Here is a 20,791-nt window from a genome sequence, read left to right on the forward strand (position 1 = left end):
TCAGAAAAGTGTATTCTTCCAAAAAAAGTGCCTTTGTTAGACCGCTGCTCAAATGCGGTGTGACAAAGTATTGCAACTATCTCCATTTTATACTCGCCGGGGTCTCAAACTGGCGGCCCTCCAGTTGTTGCAAAACTACAAGTCCCATGAGGCATTGCAAGGCTAAGGGTACAAGCAGGACTCCCACGGGCAGAGGCATGATGGGACTTATAGTTTCGCAACAGCTGGAGGGCCGCCAGTTTGAGACCCCTGCTCTAGGGTGTCTAAAAAAAAAAAAAAAAAAAATGTATGTATGTATGTACGTATGTGTATATATATATATATATATATATATATATATATATGTTCGGGGGCTCTAAGCAATTTTCTAGCAAAAATTATTTTAACTTGTAAACAACAAGTGTCAGAAATAAGCTTGGTACTTAAAGTGGAGGGCCACCCTAAAAAAAAAAAAAAAAAATTAAAAATAAACTTTTGAAAAAAAAAAAATGTAAACTTACCTAAACCCTTGTTGCTAGGCAGTCTTCCTAATCTGCCTCTTCCTATTCTGCGGCGTGTTCTGCTCCTCGGTGAGCGGCCCCGTTGTCTTCTGGGAACTGTGTGTGTTCCCAGAACACCACGGGGCCATTCACAGATCGCTGCGCCACTCGCGCGTGCGCAGTAGGAAACTGGCAGTGAAGCCGCAAGGCTCCACTGCCTGTTTCCCTTACATAGGATGGCGGTGCCGGGACCCGAGAACCAAGGGACGGGTCGGCCTCGGGCGGCCGACATCGCGGGCACCCAGGACAGGTAAGTTATTTATTTAAAGTCAGCAGCTACAGTGTTTGTAGCTGCTGACTTTTAATTTTTTTTTTTTTTCAGGGACGGAATCCCGCTTTAAGGAGAATTGTACACACAAAAAAAAACTATTGGTTAAGCCCAACCACTACTATTCCTTTATACTGGCTTTTGGAATGTACAAATGCAGCAAATTGGATGAAAAGTTTAGCAGTGCGATAAGTAGTGCATTTTATATAAAACTTTATAGACCAAAATGAGGGACAAATGAGGGGGACAGAGGGACATTGCTCCAAATCAGGGGCAGTCCCTCGAAATCAGAAACAGTTGAGAGCTATCTATAGAGAGATATGCTTTGTTCAGATTTCAGGTTTGAGGTTTACAACCACTTTAAGAGCTGCATTTTAGAGAGGAGCTTACATGCACAATTTACCTGCGTATGCACATAAACACGCACATATGAGCATGCATTTATTCCAATGGCCAGAAATAATGAAAATTCTGACCAGTAGAATTTTTTTATGCTCAACGACATATGTGCATAAACCCACGTGCATACGCAACATTAAAGGTATTAAAAATGCAGCAAATTTGGAGGATAAATTCATACACCCGTGTGCAGGAGGCATTCAATTTACCAAAACTATGAGGACCCAGTTAAACTATCCAATCAGCTACACCTTTGCTCTATACAGCTGTTGGGAAATCTAAAGGTGATTGTACAATCAGATTGTAACGTGTGTGGTGATCTTAGGTGATCCAGTGGCCAGAGCAATAAACTTTGGGAGACCGATCATCAGTGTGTACATACTTGGTCTGTAATGTAAAATTATCAGGCTGTGACATAACTATCTTTTTGAAGTCTAAGCCCTGATTCACATGTCAAATCGCATGCCAAAATGGCGGCTATTGCCGGCAATAGCACCGTCCAAATCGGTGTGATGCCGCATTTGTGGCGCCGCACCGAATGCCCAAAGTAGTTTCTGTACTACTTTTGGCGACTTCGGGGTGCGATTTCAATAGACATCTGTGCAGAAACCCGCACAGATGTCTCTGAAATCGCCCCCCAAAGTCGGGACTGACATGCAGGAATGAAATGGCGCAAGATCAGCTGAACTCGCATGATTTTATTGCCGCTGTCAGTGTGAACCTGGGCTAAAGGACATTGAGGAAGCGCGATCCTACAAGTAGATTTTCTGCCACTCATTAAAGGATTATGTCTGGGAAACTTCCCTGTGTAATATTGTGTAATATTGCAATCTGTTTCCTGGTTTCAGCTGACTGTCAATGCAATGCAGCTATACAAACTATTCAAACCGTCCTTTTGTTCTGCGCAATGCAGCTGCCCGCCCACAACAGACACTTTCAGATGGCTGCTGCCAGGCTGAATCGCACACATTCTTTCTATAGCTGTAAGATCTATAGGAGTAAATGTGAAATCGCTAATCACGCAGCGGAAATCATTATCAAAACTATTTTACCTGGCAAGTCCTGTTTAGCCAGATTGGTGACCTTGGATTTCTCTGCTTGCAGGTAAAGAGAAATCTAATATAGAGTGTAGAGGTGCCGAGGCCGAGCCGTTCAGCACATCTGCGCACATGTGGATCGGGCGCAATGGAATTCTCTCCTAGGGGAGAAAAGAGCAAGCCCTGCCCCGCAGCACAAACATTAAAAATACATTTAAAAGAATAAAAATATCTAATTGTGGGAGGGGGCTGGGACCAGATACAAAAAAAAACCTGACGGTCAGGTTTTAATGTGGTAGTTGCATTAGTTTTCTTTGTTTCGTTTTTTTTTTTTTTTCCCCTGGTGATCTGGTCAGTAATATACAGGAAGTCCCCGAGTTACAAACGGGTTAGGGACTGCCGGTTTGCTCTTAAGTCGGATTTGTTCGTAAGACGGAAGTGCAATGTTTTCCGATGTTCTGTCAAATAGCCACGCATGCCCAGACGTTGTTTTCCGATGTTTTCCGATGTTTTCCGATGTGCCCGCCATTGAAAAGTGGGCGCGCATGCGCAGAACGTCACGCTGCCTCCCGTTCATAAGTAGGAGTCGTTCGCAAGTCGGAGGTTCGTAACTCGGGGACCTCCTGTACTTCCTGTCTTGGGGTGATTCCTCTATGGAGTACCAATGAGGACATCAGCTTGCTCAGAAAAGGGTAGTGTTGAATTGACCAATCTGCACCCAGTCTGAACAATGAAGGAGAAGCAGTTCCTGATGAAGTCATCACTCTGCATGTACAGAGACTGTCAGCACTGTGTCACACTTGACACAACCCTCTGAAAAGCAATTTAGGCTAGGTTCACACTATGACTTGCCTATGAATCGCACAGGAATGCGCACCACATCCCTGTGTAATTCACCATGCGATTCCGTGTGTTGTGATTTCAACCCAATCATTTTCAATGGGCTGAAATCATACCGCATCGAAGTAGTGCATACAGTACTTTTGGAAAGATCGCATGTTACTTTTGTACCATGCAATCTGTTGCAGGCAAACGCACTGCGTTGGCCACCTGCATTTGAGCGGTCATTACCGTTGTACTGACACTTGCTGCGGATTGCGAAGGCAGTGTCTTTTGAATGCTGTGCGGAAAACATGCACGGATCTCTGGGTTTCCTGCACCACGTTCTAGTGTGAACCAGGGCTTACAGTCCATTTCTTTTCATAGGAGGTTTTACAAGTGGTGAGGAGGCAATACGAACTCACTGCCCATTTTAACCCTCAAAATGTTGACCCACTGCCTTGCAATTGCGTGCATTGTGAGCGGTTGCGGCACTGTCCCATTCCCTTTTGCACTAAGTGGTGGTATTACCTTTTCATTTGTCCAGTCCTGAGCGGCTGCATATCTTACTTTACGTGGGCGATCAGGGATGGTAAAACCACATCTCAACCACCTGCTTTTATTGCCCCCATGCAAAGTTGAATCCTACGGGTCTATTCAAACCTGACTACAGCTACCTCTCCTACTAGGAGTGCGGAGTGGGGGGAGAAAACTGATAGAATGGCAAAGTCAGTTGCTTACACTGCAAAAATACTTTAAGAGTCGACATTTGCTTTTAGTGCAGTTTTAGGACAGACTTTCCTCCTCCAGCATTGTGTAATAGAACTCACATCCCTAAAACTACTGCTGCCCAGTGAACTTCTCTTTGAGCCCTGCCAGGTTCTTGCAAGCACACTGGAATAAATAACATTAAGGTTCCAGCTCACTTCTAGTCCATTCACATTGTGTTCAACGCGTTTTAGGGTTCTAAAATGCTCCCTTTATGAGGGCTTGATTGAACACGATGCCAACCCAGCTGCTGAGAAGGCCTGTTCTTGTAATCACACGGAAAGAAATAACATTAAAGTGGTTCTAAAGCCTTAAGATTTTTCACCTTAATGCATTCAGAGGAAAAACCTTCTGTGCTGCAGCCCAGCCCCCCCCCCCAGAACCCTTTTTTTTTCCCACCTGAGCCCAATTCGATCCATGAGCACAGTGGCTCCCATCGCTGTCGCTCTCCTCATTGGTCAGATTGATAGCTGCCGGAACCATTGGCTATCAATCAAATCCTGTGACACGAAAGCTGGGGCGGAGCCACGCTGTCTGTGTCAATGGATGCAGCAGCTGGGCTCAGGAGCGAGCAGGCACGGGTGCCCCCATGGAAGGTGCCTTTCTGTAGAGGTACCTGACGAAGGGGAGGGGGCCTGGGGTAGCCCCAGAAGAAGAGGATGAAGGCTGCTCTGTGCAAAAGCATTGCACAGAGCAGGTAAGTACTGCTGCTGTCAATCAAATCCTGTGACACGGGAGCGGGGAAGGCGGGATTGACTCCCACTGTCTGTGTCAATGGACACAGCAACAGGGCTCAGGAGCGAGCATGCACAGGTCCCCATGGAAAGCGGCTTTCTGTGGGGGCACCCGACGAAGGGGAGGGGCCTGAAGTGTCAGCGACCCCAGAAGAAAAGGATCAGGGCTGCTCTGTGCAAAAGCATCGCACAGAGCAGGTAAGTATAGATAGGTTTGTTACTTAAAAAAAAAAAAAGCTTTAGAACCACTTTAAAAGTCCAGTTCTCTTCTAGTCCATTCGCATTGTGTTCAATAGAGCCCTGATAAAAGGAGCATTTATGACCCCCGAAACGTGTTCGGTACTTTTTGGATTGGCCCTCCTTACTTTTATTGGAATAAAGTCGTATCTGGACCTCCTAGCAGTGACTTCTCAGATCTTCCATGTTACTAGATTGGTTCCCACAACATCTTTTTCCCCCATGCTTTAGCAGTCTAAGGTCCTGACATCATCAAGACCAATGCACGATTTATAGTCTGGCATTGGATATAAGGACGCAGAGGGACAGTGCACCACCATTGCATGGGGGAATGCCATCTGTTGGTGGAGTGGAGGATCAGGTAAGTAAAATTCTTTTACTCTCCTTTAGACCTAAACGAGCAGTCAACCCGTGGAGTGCGGGCACAGCCTCATCGCAAGTAGAATTGTCAGATATCCTGAAGTTGGGCTTTAGGTCCCCACTTCATCTTCAGTGTAGATACAGCCCAAACGTCACTCACTTCAACAACAAAGCCAGGCGAGATACAGATCCGTTTTCAATTGAAGTAGACAAAGTTTGGGCTATGTATGCATCAGAAAATAGGTTCAAGACCAAGAAGATCTTAAAGAGTTACTGTGCGGCATCATTTTATTCCAGGACTGGATGGGTCCCAGGAGGCAGGTAGCCAATGTTCATACTAATGGGATTTTTAAAGCATTTTCTATTGTTGTCAATGGAAAGACATGTTCCCTGGCTCCCTAACAGTAATGCTAGCTCCTCAACTGTAATTAGCATGCCTTATGTTCTTATTTTTCATCGTTGCACTTACATCAGTAAGAAATGTAGGAGGTTAGTGAAGCAGCCTCGGCTTTTATTTGACATTTGGCCTCCCTACGTTTGGGTCTCTATGGCCTTTCTGTAAATTCAGGCCTCCGAAGGAATGGACCGTCATGAAGACCATCAAAACTTCAGTACAGGTCTAGGCCCACCTTGGAGCTAGAATGTTGTGATAGACAAAGGAGCAGATCAAACTGCAGCAAGTCAAAGCTTTACATCATTACTACCGTATGAATAAGCTGAAGAGTATCCGTATTAGTAGAGTCACATTAGACTAAAGCTGGCCATGCACCAGTAGAATTTAGATGGAACATTTTCGTTTTCGAAACGTTTATTTGATTTTCCAGTAGTTAGTGAGGTAAAATCGACAACGGTCTAACGATTCTCCACGTTGTCCAATCAGAGAACACTTTGCATTCATTCAGAAAATGTAAAGCATTCTCTGAATGCAGCCCACGCTGAGCAGCCAATCTCCTGTGTTCACAATGCGTCAGCCCAGCTGCTCAGCAAGCGACCTGGAAGCAAGTGGAGAGCACAGGAGTACTGGTGTCTTCCTCAATGATGTCAATGGAACTACAAGCTTCAAGTATTTTTGGCTACAATAGTCTTCAACGGGAGGGCCTGAAAAACATGCATAACAAAAATTTTTTCACTGCTCTAACTGGCTTTCCATTGGCGAAAAATAATTGTAAAAAATGCTCAAGGCTCAAACGCCTGCAAAAAAAATGCTTTAGAACACCTGTACAAGTGGTAAATAAATAGACCGCAAAACAACCAAAGATTCTCGGCTTAAGTGTGAACACTAGTTCAAGCGTGAACCAGTCCTAGATTGGCCATACTCTATAACAGTGGTCTCCAAACTTTCTAAACAAAGGGCCATTTTACTGTCCTTCAGACTTTAGGGAGGCTGAACTAGGGCCAGTGGGGGTAGAAATGTCCTGGCTTCCGGGTTGTGTAAACAATGCCCTATCTTTGGTGTCAGTGGGAAGTATAGTGCCCCATAGATGGTGTCACTGGAAGGAATAGTGCCCCATAGATGGTGTCACTGGAAGGAATAGTGCCCTATCTTTGTTGTCATTGGGAGGAATAGTGCCCCATCCTTGGTGTCAGTGGGAAGAATAGTGGCCCATTGTTGGGATCAATAGATGGAATTGTGCCCATCGTTGGTGTCAGCAAAAGGAATTGTGCTCCATCGTTGGTGTCAGAGAAAGGATTGTGCCCCATCGTTGGTGTCAGCAAAAGGAATGTGCCCTTTTGATGGTGTCAGCGGGAGGAAAAGTGCCCCATTGTTGGTGTCAGGGACAGGAATTTTGCCTCATTGTTGGTGTCAGTGGATGGAATAGTGCTCCAATGGTCAGATAAAGGCAAGCGAGGTGTCCGCATCTGGCCCCTTGGCCACAGTTTGGAGACCAGTGCTCTTTACAATCTAATTGTTCAACCTCTGTAGGATTCCTTTTGGAGCTAAAGCTTTATCATTTGAGGATAAACCTAAGCAGTCTAGTTAAATAATTTCAAATCAGACAGGCTTTTACACTACAAAGTTAGTGGTAGATCTAAGGCCCCTATTCACATCTGCAAGTTCCTGGAACGCACACAGAAATGTGAGTTTCTGCACGCGTTCCCGGAAAAATCAAAAAACACATCGCGCTTGCAGTGCCAATAATTGTTAGCGGCACATCATGCACGGTAAAAAAAAAATGCAACACTCACTACCCAAAAAGGTGTGGGAGCTTCTTATAGCACTGAAGTAAAAATGATACAATAAATATTATTGTACCTATATATTAATTTGTCTAATCCCTATAGTTAGTTAGTCTATATTAAACTCTGAGCACATGTTACTGATGATATCACTATTATTAAACAGGATTTATATAGTGCCAACAGTTTGCGCATCGCTATAATACAAGGTTAGCTATGAAATCAAGCACACGGCTTAATAAAACGTATTTATTTCCCAAGAAGATAGGAAACGCTAACATGAAAGTATTAAAAGATATTACAATATCACAAAGCTTACAATCAGAACATAATATAAGAATATCAAAGATACTTACCACATCCTCTAGACTCGTTGGCTGGTCTCCAGGTATTAAAAGAGAGCTCTGGGCCGCATGGCTTAGGCCCAAGCCACCATCCAGAGCAAGGTCTCAAAGTGGTCAAAGACAGAGAGAGAGCCAGAGCCATGAGGCTTAGGCCCAAGCCACCATCCAGAGCAAGGTCTCAAAGTGGTCAAAGACAGAGAGAGAGCCATAGCCATGAGGCTTAGGCCCAAGCCACCATCCAGAGCAAGGTCTCAAAGTGGTCAAAGACAGAGAGAGAGCCAGAGCCATGAGGCTTAGGCCCAAGCCACCATCCAGAGCAAGGTCTCAAAGTGGTCAAAGACAGAGAGAGAGCCATAGCCATGAGGCTTAGGCCCAAGCCATGATCCAAAGGGAAAGGGGGAAAGAGATCGAGCCAACAGGCTCAGGCAAACACCAGCAGCTAAAGAGACCAAACTCTTTCTTTGTGAGCTTTTTACTCAAACATGCACACCCATTCATAACAACCCCACTTGCATCTTGTCCAATGAGATATTTACCAAAGGTAGTCCTTGTAATATATTATATTGGCCTCTAAGTGGCAGTATTGCCCATATCATCTCCATGAGCCCTGGGCCGTCTTAACTAGCTCTTACTCTCTTTGAAGCTTGCTTGCAGAGTAGATAATCGGGAATTCTTATAGACAGATCGGAGTCAGTATTTTCATGCAGAGTTAGGCTTAATTGGCTGCATTCCAACTTAGGCCACCTGGCTGTATCACCGAGGAAGTAAACCTCCAGAAATATTATATTAATTCATGTTGAATTCCAACAGGCGCGTTGGTGCCCTTATTGCAACTAATTCAAGTGAAAGGGCTGCCCTATGCTGAAAAATACCCACGTGCGCACGTGAAAAATACACATTAGCACAATGCACAGGTGTGAATGGGTTCTTAGGGGGATTGTACAATCAGGCTGTATAGTGTATGATCAGCCATACACAGACAGCAAGAGTCCTTCTCTGCAGCACGCTGGTGGAGGACAGGCTTTTCTATACCTTTTGTTGAGATGCACATGGAATGCATGCAGCTGAATTACCTAAGTGGTTAACAAAAAGAAGTGATGGGTGTTAAATTAATTTCTACCCAACCGGACAAGTGTGTTCAACTGTAAGGCTATGGGGAGCACAATGGAGAATAATTTCCTATGAGGGCAGACAATGATGTGATGATTTCTTTAAAATGTGTGTTGGTCCATATACTTATACATAAGATTAATACATTCACCCTGACCCTGTAGCTTGTGTTTAATGAATGTACACCATTTGATTAATAAGTATTATTAGAAGGCTGACCTGAAATTCAAAGAGCATGTGATTTGACTGGTCTGACCTCACTACTACGGAGTCACGGGTTCACTCCGTAATCTATGTCTTTTGGATTGTGGCCCATGCTTGTTTTGTCTCCGATGCCATTGATTCATGTTTCCCTAAGCAGTGTGTGTATGCAGTATAGTATGATAATTACCGTGATCACCGTGATTAACACCAGGTATTTATAGGAGGTCAGGAGCCGAGAAACACTGCATTGTGCAATGATTACTAATTCTTTTGTAAGGTGAATGAGATTAATTTCTCGTTAACTCCAATACACCCAAGGGAATTAGGGAGGAATCACTGGAAGGCCAAAATGTGACTAAGCCTATGTTCATATTGGAGCGTTTTGTCATTATCATGCGATTTGAGAGATCAAATCGCATGACAAGTCGCAACCTATTGAAGGCAATGGCACTGTTCTAATCGATGTGACACCGATTTTGCGGCGCCACACCAATTTGCAAAACTAGTTCCTGCACTACTTTTACTGATTTTAGGTGCAACTTCAATAGACATCTGTGCAGGAAGCCACACAGATGTCTATCAAGTAGCAGCTGAAAATACGCTGACCTTGCTACTTTGAAATTGCGCTACTTCAAGTGAAGTAGCGCGATTTCAAAGTAGCATCAAAGTGAACCAGGGCTTAAGGATAGGAGAGGAAATTATAGCGTAATATTTCAGGTACAGGTGGGCATTTGTTCTTTATATCAAGTTTCTTGTACCTGTCAGGGATGTGTGCGAGAGCCCCTTGTAAGGCCTCATGAACATTGGATGTGTAGCCCCTGTGCATGCGATTCCGGTGTTTTTGTGCAGGCGGAAGGCATAGCCCCGCTGCCGGCAGCCTGTAAGGCCTCAGCCACACTGGCATACTTATCCGTATGCTTGCACCAAGGGCTGTCTTCAGCCACCTGCTCCATGTAGGGTTATGAAGGCAGCATGGACCTGCATGGACCTCCATGCGCATCATGAAGTATACATTTGTGGTCTGGTGCATGGATCCAAACATCGTCTGTAAGACCTGCATGGTTGTGCACTCTGGGATGCTCAGGCAAGTCTGTGCAGCCAACCATCAGTCATTGATTTCAACAGGCTGCCTCACAGGTCTACAAGGAACACCTATACATGCTGGACAGGTGCCCTTCACTTGGGCATATGGATAATTTCACCCAAGTGAACAAGGCCTAGGGCCCCTTTCACACGTAGGATTCGATCAGGTCTGCCTGTCAGTTTTTCAGGTGGACCTGATCGGATCCTGTATTCACCCCTGTGGACTGGTGGGCATAAATTGACTTGTGTCTAGGTGTGTGGAGCCAGAGTGGGTGAGCAGTACACAGTACGCTATAACATCAACAAAAAGCATAAACTCTGAAGGGACCCAGATGGATGGAATAGGTTGGCAGTGTGGCATTCTCACATTTTAAAGAAAATGTGTTATTAACCCTCAGCACCCTAATGTAGGGGTGGATGTGTGCCCACCCTGGCAGTCTTACCTCCTAGTCCAACCTTTTTACCCCACAGGAACCCTTAAAATAATTTTCAGATTATGGAAAACCCCTGCTAAAACCAATAAATTGGTTGTAGGCAGGTGCAGTCTGCTTCCTCCATTGTAGGTGGCGTCCAACTGGAGTGGCATCACAGCCTGGAAAGGAAGTAAAGGGAAACTTGGTTTTTGTGTTTCCTAGAGGCCAATTGACTAACCTGGCGGCTATCTTGGGTCAGTCTTTTAAAGGTCCCTGCTCCCCAGGTTTTGGCATGCATTCACATGTGAGTAGTGTACAAACAGGTTCCCCATCTGTCAGGGACATTAATAGCGGCAGGGAGAGGTTCCAGGCGAGAAGAGAAAGCTTAGGGCCCGCAATTGTCTTGGACTTCTTCCTGTTTGGGTATAAGATGGCCAGGCCGCATACTGCCCCTCCAGACAGACGCTGTTAGTTGGGCTGATAACTGCTCTGCTACATGCTGTTGGTATTCATGAGTGCTCCCAGTCAGGTCCTCTCTCACCAGGTAAGTTGTGAAAAGTTTGCCTTGACTACAATACAAGTTCTGCCTGTGCTACAATACAAGTTCTATTGATTGCACCTGGACTGGTCCCGTAAATATGTAGAGGCCATCAAATGTTGGGTTAAGGAACCCATACTAACCTCTGGAGGCACCCTGGTTGAGAATTACTGCCCTAAGCCACAGCCTATCTTGACTATGCAGAAATCCTTCCCTGTCCTAGAGCAGACCTCCTCAGGTGGCCATAGCCATTTGTACATTGCTACTACTAGATTAGAAGAACTTTCAGGTTCCATTTACTGATATGACATAGCACGCTAGTTGCATTAATTAGAAAACAGCAGAAGAACGAAGCTCAGGTCATTATGGCAGCTGCACACATTAGTACTTGTTGCTTGCAGATAACCTGTATGCTTTCTCCCGTCACTCAATATCGGGAGGGGCCCACTTCCCTCTTTCTTCCTTCACTTTCACTATGAGTTTAACCTTCAGAAAGGGGATTTCAACCCAGAGATAAGGGAAGCTGCAAGCCAAGAATATTTATTCCTTTTTCTGCAGCCACAATGGGAGGATGGTAACTCCTTCAGTACTGCTTACGGGGCAATGTCTTCTACAGTATACAGTTGTACTCATAAGTTTACATATCCTGGCAGATTTTATGATTCCTTGGCCATTTTTCAGAGAATATGAATGATAACACAAAAACAATTCTTTCACTCATGGTTAGTGTTTGGCTGAAGCCATTTATTATCAATCAACTGTGTTTACTCTTTTTCAATCATAATGACAACAGAAACTAGCCAAATGACCCTGATCAAAAGTTTACATACCTTGGTGATTGTGGTCTGATAACATGCACACAAGTTGACACAAAGGGGTTTGAATGGCTATTAAAGGTAACCATCCTCACCTGTGATCTGTTTGCTTGTAATTAGTGTGTTTAAAAGTTCAATAAATTTCTGGACTCCTGACAGACCCTACATCTTTCATCCATTGCTGCACTGATGTTTATGGATTCTGAGTCACGAGGAAAGCAAAAGAATTGTCAAAGGATCTCTGGGAAAAGGTAGTAAAACTGTATAAAACAGGAAAGGGATATAAAAAGATATCCACGGAATTGAGAATGCCAATCAGCAGTGTTGAAACTCTAATCAAGAATTGGAAAATGAGGGGTTCTGTTGAAACCAAACCACAGTCAGGTAGATCAACTAAAACTTCAGCCACTGCCCGGAAAATTGTTCAGGATGCAAAGAAAAACCCACAAATAACTTCAGGTGAAATACAGGACTCTCTGAAAACATGTAGTGTGGCTGTTTCAAGATGCACAATAAGGAGGCACTTGCTCAAAGAAGGGCTGCATGGTCGAGTCGCCAGAAGGAAGCCAGTACTACGCAAATGCCACAAAGCATCCCGCTTACAATACGCCAAACAGCACTGAGACAAGCCTCAAACCTTCTGGCACAAAGTCATTTGGAGTGATGAGACCAAAATTGAGCTTTTTGGCCACAACCATAAACGCTACATTTGGAGAGGAGTCAACAAGGCCTATGATGAAAGGTACGAAGGTGAATCGCTGATGTTTTGGGGTTGCGTGAACTACAAAGGCACAGGAAATTTGGTAAAAATTGATGGCAAGATGAATGCAGTATGTTATCAAAAAATACTATAGGAATATTTGCATTCATCAGCCAGGAAGCTGCGCATGGGACGTACTTGGACATTCCAACATGACAATGATCCAAAAAAACACAAGGCCAAGTCGACCTGTCATTGGCTACAGCAGAATAAAGTGAAGGTTCTGGAGTGGCCATCTCAGTCTCCTGACCTCAATATCATTGAGCCACTCTGGGAAGATCTCAAACGTGCAGTTCATGCAAGACAGCCCAAGAATTTACAGGAACTGGAGGCTTTTTGCCAAGAGGAATGGGCAGCTTTACCATCTGAGAAGATAAAGAGCCTCATCCACAAATACCACAAAAGACTTCAAGCTGTCATTGATGTTAAAGGAGGCAATACACAATATTAAGAACTGGGGTATGTAAACTTTTGATCAGGGTCATTTGGGTAGTTTCTGTTGTCGTTATAATTTAAAAAGTGTATAGAATAGTTGATTGATATTAAATGGATTCAGCAAGACACTAACCACGAGTAAAAGAAATGTTTTTGTGTTATCATTCATATTCTCTGAAAAATGGCCAAGAAATCATAAATTCTGCCAGGGTATGTAAACTTATGAGCACAACTGTGTATATACAGTAAGGTTTGCACTTTTTGGTTAAATGTAGTTCAGCATACCATTATCTCCTCTTTTACCAACATTGAGTAAAGTAACAGGTTCATTTTAAAGGTGGGACATAAAAATAATCTACAGGTCCACCTAGGATCAAGTCAAAACTTACACAGGTTTATGCACACCTCCCTCCCTGCTGCTTGGAAAATGATCATTGCCATAGAGGGACGGAGAGGACTGTCACATATTCTCCCCATAGCCAGACCTGGGATGCAAGAGTGCAGTGCCTAGTATGAGCATGTACAGAGACAAATTCTAAATTTGCCCCTGCTTAATTCCTGAAATTGCTAGCTCTTGGCTGACGTTGTCTTGGGTTTTAGCTTTAGTAGTATAACTCTGACTCAGTAGGGGATGTGTCGGACCTCTGCACTGAGACCACTGCTTCCACATGGAGAGCAAAGATCCTTCTCTACAGCATGTTGGCAGGGAACAGGTATTTCTACTCTAAATGTTTTGCACATCCTTTTGTTTTGATGCACCAGCGATATATTTAGCCGATTTAAAAAATGTAAAAACTGTACTTATTAAGCGATAATCATACGATCTGGTATCGTACTAGAAACATTTTCGCGCTTGTCCCATCCGATAATATCGAATGAACGGTCGTGATCAGCTCTCGAAAGCTGTATACTAAGGTACGATCGGAGATTACTGTACGATCGCTTCAAAAGCGGTATTTTCCACTCGATTTTCTGATCATGTGTACGGGCCATTAGAGGGGTATTCTCCTCACTTCTGGAGATTTCTATTTTCTTACTCTTGCATCTCTGGGACAATTGGTTAAAGAAAATTTCCTCAATGCTACAAAAACCGCAAAAAAAAAAAAAAATCTGGCAGAAGGTTTAATCTTTCTTTACTCTATCCAGAAAAAGTTTTGATTATATATACAGTATAAACATGTTCCGTTGGGCTTTAGGAAGAATCTATTCTGAAGACTGGTTCTGGGTCAGTGAAACATTGAACTCTTTAGATCTTCGTAACAGTCAGGAGAAAATCATTTCTAAAGGTATAGCTCAGCAATGGAAGCTTATACACTTTCTCAGTACAGATTTCATTTTTCTGTATAACATCAGCCTCTTTTCTTGCAGTTAGAGATAAAGGGAGACATTTACAGTGGGCAGGTATTACTGATAACTAGGCATGGCAATCAGCCGGCTCTACTCACTACTCTGCTGGGTACAGGAGGACTCGCAATGAATTCATGAATACATCCTTATTTCACACTGAGGCCTTATATACACTGTATATGCTTCCAACGGAACAGGAAACATTTGATTTCCATTTAAACAGCCAGAACCAGCTGTAAAAGATTCTATAGAATGTCATTACTAGCTTTCATAGATACTTGTGGGTTTTTTTTTTTTTTCTTGGTACTTGAACCTCTGAATCCAACACAGCATTGGATGACGTGCAGAGATAAGACCGTGTGAGTAGTTGTACAATGAGGGGCATAGTTGGGCACTCTTGATGCACTATTAAAGTGGTGTTCCGGCCAAAATTATACTTTTTAAATAAAAATACCCCTATAATACACAAGCTTAATGTATTCTAGTAAAGTTAGTCTGTAAACTAAGGTCTGTTTTGTTAGTTTATAGCAGTAGTTTGTTATTTTATAAACTTACAGCAGGCCGTGGCCATCTTAAGTGTCGGCATCTGAAGCCAGACTGTAATTCTTCCTGGATCTCATCCTTGCAGATCTCGCACATGCTCAGTACAGCACAAGCAATGTAATAGGTTTCAGGTCAGGTTTCCATAGCAACTGCAGTGTCAGAGGAAGTTGCCGCCCCTTCACAGAAGGCATTGCAAACAGGAAATGATGCGATGGGCCACGGCCAGGGAGCAGGAAGTGAAAAATGAATACAGCAGATATACAGTAGGTGCTGAGAAAAAAAAATTAAAAATATCCAATTCGTTTACAGTGCACAGTTTAGTGAGGGATGCTGAAGAGTTGTAAAAGTGGGTGGAACTCCACTTTAACTGCACTGGAAGAATATGGTGGCAGGGGCATTGGAGGAGGAGGTTTTCAAGGAGCCAGCAGCACAAGGGATACATTGGATTGACATTAAAAGGTAATTTTTTTTAAATAAAAATATCAAACATTATACTTGCCTTCTCTGTGTAATGGTTTTGCGCACAGCAGCCCCATCCTTCTTTTCTCGGGTCCCCTGCTGGCGCTCCTGGCTCCTCCTGTTCTCCAAGTGCCTGCATTGCAAGCCACCTGCAATGCGACACTTGCGCGTGCTCGCTCCCGAGCCCTGCTCGTCGTGTCCAAAAGACACACATAACAGGGCTTGGTCCCTCCCCTGCTCTCTCCTCATTGGCCAATGGCTCCCACTGCGATGTCTCAGCCAATGAGGGGGCAGAGGCCCGGGAGAGCAGCCGCTCTCGTGCACTTTAATGGATCGGGCTCAGGTTAGTATTTGGGGGGGGGGGCTGCATACTGAAGGTTTTTTATCTTCATGCATACAATGCATGAAGGTAAAAAAGCTTCAACCTTTATGACCAGTTTAATAGTAACTACTGTCCCTGGTGCTGAAGCATATTTTAATTTTTAGTTAAATTTGAGAAAACTCCACTATGTGTTTGTTATGTGTACCCATTGTGTGTCTACACTCCTGCCAGATCCATGCCTTGCCACCCACATAGGGAGTCACACCGCCACCACTACAAACCCTTTAAGCAGGTCCCTTCCTTGTTCTTGTAGATAGATGGACTCTTTATAGAAACAATCTCTCTTTAGGAACCAGTTCCCCCTGTATCACTTCCTTCATCAGCTGTCAATTTTGGCATGATGAATAGAAGTAGTTATCAACCTCAGTTCTCAAGTATCCCCAAAAGATCATGCTTTCAGAACCTCCTTCACTGTGCAAGGGTGCTTTAAATCAATGCCATGGATTGGTGTTTATGACAGCTATTTCATCAAAGGGAAATTCCCAAAATATGGCCATGGGATAGATGAGGACTGCGGTTGGAACCACTGGGGTGCAGGGCCGTCTTTAATATTGATTGGACCCTGGGCAAAAATTTTCTTGGGCCCCCCCCCATGCAGTTTCGCTCTCCACCTGCTCTGAGGCATACAATAAATAGCAGCTAGACTCAACATTAGTTTACTGAATCAGATCAGACAGTGATTGTGATTGGTTGCCAGAGGTTACAGTGTATCATTACCGCTCACTGACTGGTTGTTAGAGGTTACAGCACACATTTTGGCTCACTGATCAGTTGCTAGAGGTTACAGCACATGATTTCTGCTTGATGATTGGTTGCTAGAGATTACTGTACATCAATACTGCTCACTGATTGGTTACTGCACATCATTACTGCTTACTGATTGGTTGCTAGAGGTTACAGCACATCATCTCCTCACTGGCTGCACACCATGGACTGGACCTTGCTCACCTGTGCACCCCAAACTCTGCCTACCTCTGCACACCACACACTACCCTCCCCCCACTAATTTGCTTACCTTTGCAGAACAGGTTGATGGTAGGCTTAATGACCACAGTTGTAGGCAGGACTTTCAAGCATGCCCCTTTATCTCCCCAGTGGGTAGCATTCAGTATAGGTGATGGTGGATATGACCTCAGGGGGGCATGATATACATATGAATACCACCTCTGTTTACATAGAATGCTGCCGATGTGCCACTATTTACATATGAATGCTGCTGCTATTTACATATCAATGCCGGTATTTACATGTAAACACAGGGTCTGCAGGTGAGTCATCTGTACACAACAACAAGACAGAGCTGAGCAGCATTAATAACAGAACTTCACACTGAGATATTAGGACACAGCATAAGACTAAAACCTCAAGGGACAAGGGAATTTAAAATGAGAAAGTTGGCAAGTATGAGGCAGCTGCTTTGGGCCCCACAACAATGTCAGGGCCCAGGGCAGCTGCCCCTTTTTCCCTACCTTAAAGACAGCCCTGCTGGGGTGGTTCAAAAACACTGAAATTTCTGTTGAAAAGAATTTCAAGCGTGACAGAGCTTTGGTGGCATGCATCTATGAAGCAACTAGTGGTTCAGTCCAACAGAATCCACCCAGGTTTGGGTGAAATGACCCATTACCAGGAGCCTCAACATACTTGGATTAAAGAAACAGGTCTGCCTATGAAAAAGTAACTTTTGTGAAAATTTGCAAAACTTTTTTGGACTAGAATATTCCAGACCACCCCCCATCTTACCTTGTTGACCTCTTCCAACCTCATTTCTTGCTGTGCCTTCAGGATCCCAAAGGCTTTCCCACCTAGAAAATGAAGGTTGATATACATAAAAATGGCTGGGGCATTCATTTCTCAACAGAAATGTATTTATTAAAGTGTATGTATAGCCACAACTCGTGGTTAATTTTTAGAGTAGGGAAAGATTAGAATGCCCCAGTTTTTTTGCTGTCTGTGTCCCCACTAGGTATGTTCACCTCTCTATTTGTCTTGGTGACATTGACAACTGTAAAATGTTGGCTTTCTGCCATTTTCTGTCTCACCAGTGACACCAGAACAGGGGTTAAGGGGAAATCTTTTAATGAGGACACTTGTTCTGGTGACAACAGTCTAGGAGGGGATATCCCCCACTTTAGGAAAATTTCCTATCACTTCAGGCCAAGGGATAGGCAGTAGAGCAACCTTGGGCACTTCAACATAATGGGGGGAGGGGAGCTCTCTGGCCTTTTCTTGGGTGCTAAAGAACACTGTCCTAACACTGACTTCCTCTTGTTTCTACAGGACAGGAAATGACAGTAAATGTCTTCAAAGGGAAACAAAAATAAACTTGTAGTCTAAGAGTCCAACAACCTATAATAATAGTATTGATTAATATAATTTACAAATAACATTACAGAGCAGCCAACACATTTCGGGAGCTCAAAGACCTCCGCCTTCTTCAGGGCTACAACACAAACATTGAAACATATGATTTTCTATATTGGTTCATTTAAAACTGGATTGTATCAGACTCTATATAATAACTAAATGCAATTTGATATAGAATTTTGTATTTCATTTGGATTTGATACACTCCAGTTTTACATAAATTGATATAGACATTCATAGGTGTTCATGTTTAAAGAAGGGAGAGGTCTTGGAGCTCCCAAAAGGCATTGGAAGTTCTGTATTGTCATTTGTGAATCAATACTATTATGAAAGGTTTTTGGAATCTTGGACTGCTTGTTTGGCGCCCTCATTTTATTTATTTATTTATTTTAGGTACTTATATAGCGCCGTCAATTTACGCAGCGCTTTACATATACATTATACATTCACATCAGTCCCTACACCCTCAAGGAGCTTACAATCTAAGGTCCCTAACTCACATTCATACATACTAGGGACAATTTAGACAGGATCCAATTAACCTACCAGCATGTCTTTGGAGTGTGGGAGGAAACCGGAGTACCCGGAGGAAACCCACGCAGACACAGGGAGAACATGCATCAGACTTGAATCTTCATATTTGGGCCCCTTGTTTGATGAAAACCCTATTTTTGTTGAGATCTACCATTTCAGAGCCACTCTGTCATATTACAGTCTGACCAATCGTCTGATATTATGAATTATGGCCACTAGATGGAGGGGAGGAGCATACCTTCCTATGATAGTGTCATCTAGTGGCTATAATGCAGTATTTTCCCAATTCTCACATTCAATCTACAGAGAATATAGCCTGAGAACATTCGAGTTTGCCCCATTTGCACAGAACAAATTTACAAGCCGTTTTGATGGACAAACAGCAGATTTTTTTATTTATTTTTTATAAATGCACTCCATAGTGTTCAGTGACATTTATCTGTAAATGCTGTTCCTTACAAAATACTGTCAGTGATTATATATCTATTAAAAGGTCAGTCTACCTAAAACTGTTATTTCAATGTTTGGTAGATGCTGAAGAGGTAAGCCACCTGATAGTTTCTTATCTCTCCAGGAGAAATTCACTCTATTGGTGAGATCGCTGATTTCCCAAGTCTGCACACCTGCTGTGCTCATTATGAGGAAACCCCACTCTCTCTGGTGGATTGTATATTTTATTTTATGGAGAATGTAAAAGGAGGAGCTGGAACACACAAAGGTGGGTGGGATCACCCAAAACTCTCAGTTGGACAGGAACCATTTTCGCAATTATGGCATTGATATCTCAATGTTGGAGTATCCAAGACTTCTAAAAAGGCAGGGGCTGACTCAGCCCACCAGGCTACACCTATAACTAAAATATCACTTGTGGGTGGATAAACCCTTTAAATTTGAGAATAGTTCATTTTCTGTGTCATTCACACCAGAACACGAGAAAAGAGGAAATCTTTCAATGGGGATGCCTGTTCTGGTGACATCTTGAAAGGGAAGTTCCCCACTTTGTTAAAATGCCCTCTTACTTCCCATAGGGCCAGGCCGAAGGATAAGCAGAAGAAGCGTCCACCTTGAGCATCTCAACAGGATGGGGAGAAAATAAGGGCATGACCGATAACCTAAGCTGCTGAAGTAGTTCACAGATGACGTGGTGGGGGGTGCTCATTGGCCTTTCCATTTTGGGTGCTAAAGGACATTGGCATTTTTTAATCTGCTATTTGGTACACACTAACTTTACAACAGTAACCAAGGGCATTTGGACATGCTGCAGTTCACCATTTAGGAAAAAAAGCTAATTTTGGCCAAATGTATCAATGTCCACATCAAGTCATTCTTTTTTGGCGGGCACAGAGATGTTAAAGTAATTCATTGCAGCATCCCGACCCCTTGCGTTATTAGTTGAAAAAGAAGTTTGCAAAATCAAACAATTTTCCACTGCTGACTGGTCAGCCTCTAAAAAATGAAAAGTAATTTCCATATTCTCACAATCTGCTACTTTTGCATGTGATACTTTTACTTAAATTCTTTTGTAAATTAGCTTACGTTTAAACACTTTTAAAAGCCCTGGAGCTTTCCAGGGACAAGCCTACGAACACAAGGACTGTCCCGGGAAATCAGGAATTGTGAAGGTGTAATAATAGTCACTGTCTGTACTGCTGGAAGAAGTTGGAAGAGTTGTCCTACCTTGAGTTCTGTTGTTGTTGCTCGTCATGCTGACTTGTGTCTGAGTGCAGAGATTAGCTTCTGAGCTGTTAGATGCACACACTAGTGACAATATCCTCGCTCTTGAGCAGATGGCTCTGGGAAGCAGTTAACATTGGCTGTTCTGAGCAGCCCAGCCCTTCAAGCTCAGCCCTTGTGCTGTCTCAATTAGAGCTTTGCCTTGGCATTAACATGCCTCCCCCTGCTGGCAGAAAGAGAATACAAATTTGTATGCACTGGGCCTGATTTACTAAGGACTTGCTCACACCTAGTGCGTTGAGCTGTGTTGATCAAACGCAGACACACGGCAAGTAGTCACGTTCTTTATGTGTCCACTTCACTAAAACATTGCATTGATGTGTGCTGGGAAATAATGTCGACATGCTGCATTTTTTTTGCAAAAATTTGTGGAAAGAATTACTAATA

The 20,791-nt window shown here is 43.5% G+C and overlaps 1 protein-coding gene across 1 annotated transcript in view; it reads right to left on the reverse strand.

The window, feature by feature from the left end:
• The window catches only part of AIF1L (allograft inflammatory factor 1 like), a 145,482-nt gene extending 124,977 nt beyond the window's left edge, over nt 1–20,505 (reverse strand). Inside the window, exons 1-2 of the mRNA XM_073600469.1 lie at nt 20,348–20,505; nt 17,513–17,574 (exon numbers count right to left, since the gene is read on the reverse strand). Of these exons, the coding sequence (XP_073456570.1) occupies nt 17,513–17,574; nt 20,348–20,375 (90 nt within the window). The 5' untranslated portion in view covers nt 20,376–20,505. The remainder of the gene's footprint in view (nt 1–17,512; nt 17,575–20,347) is intronic.
• Between the last annotated feature and the right edge of the window lie 286 nt (nt 20,506–20,791).

The sequence above is a fragment of the Aquarana catesbeiana genome, linkage group LG09 (genome assembly GCF_042186555.1).
Source record: "Aquarana catesbeiana isolate 2022-GZ linkage group LG09, ASM4218655v1, whole genome shotgun sequence".
In the NCBI taxonomy this organism is placed as follows: domain Eukaryota; kingdom Metazoa; phylum Chordata; class Amphibia; order Anura; family Ranidae; genus Aquarana; species Aquarana catesbeiana.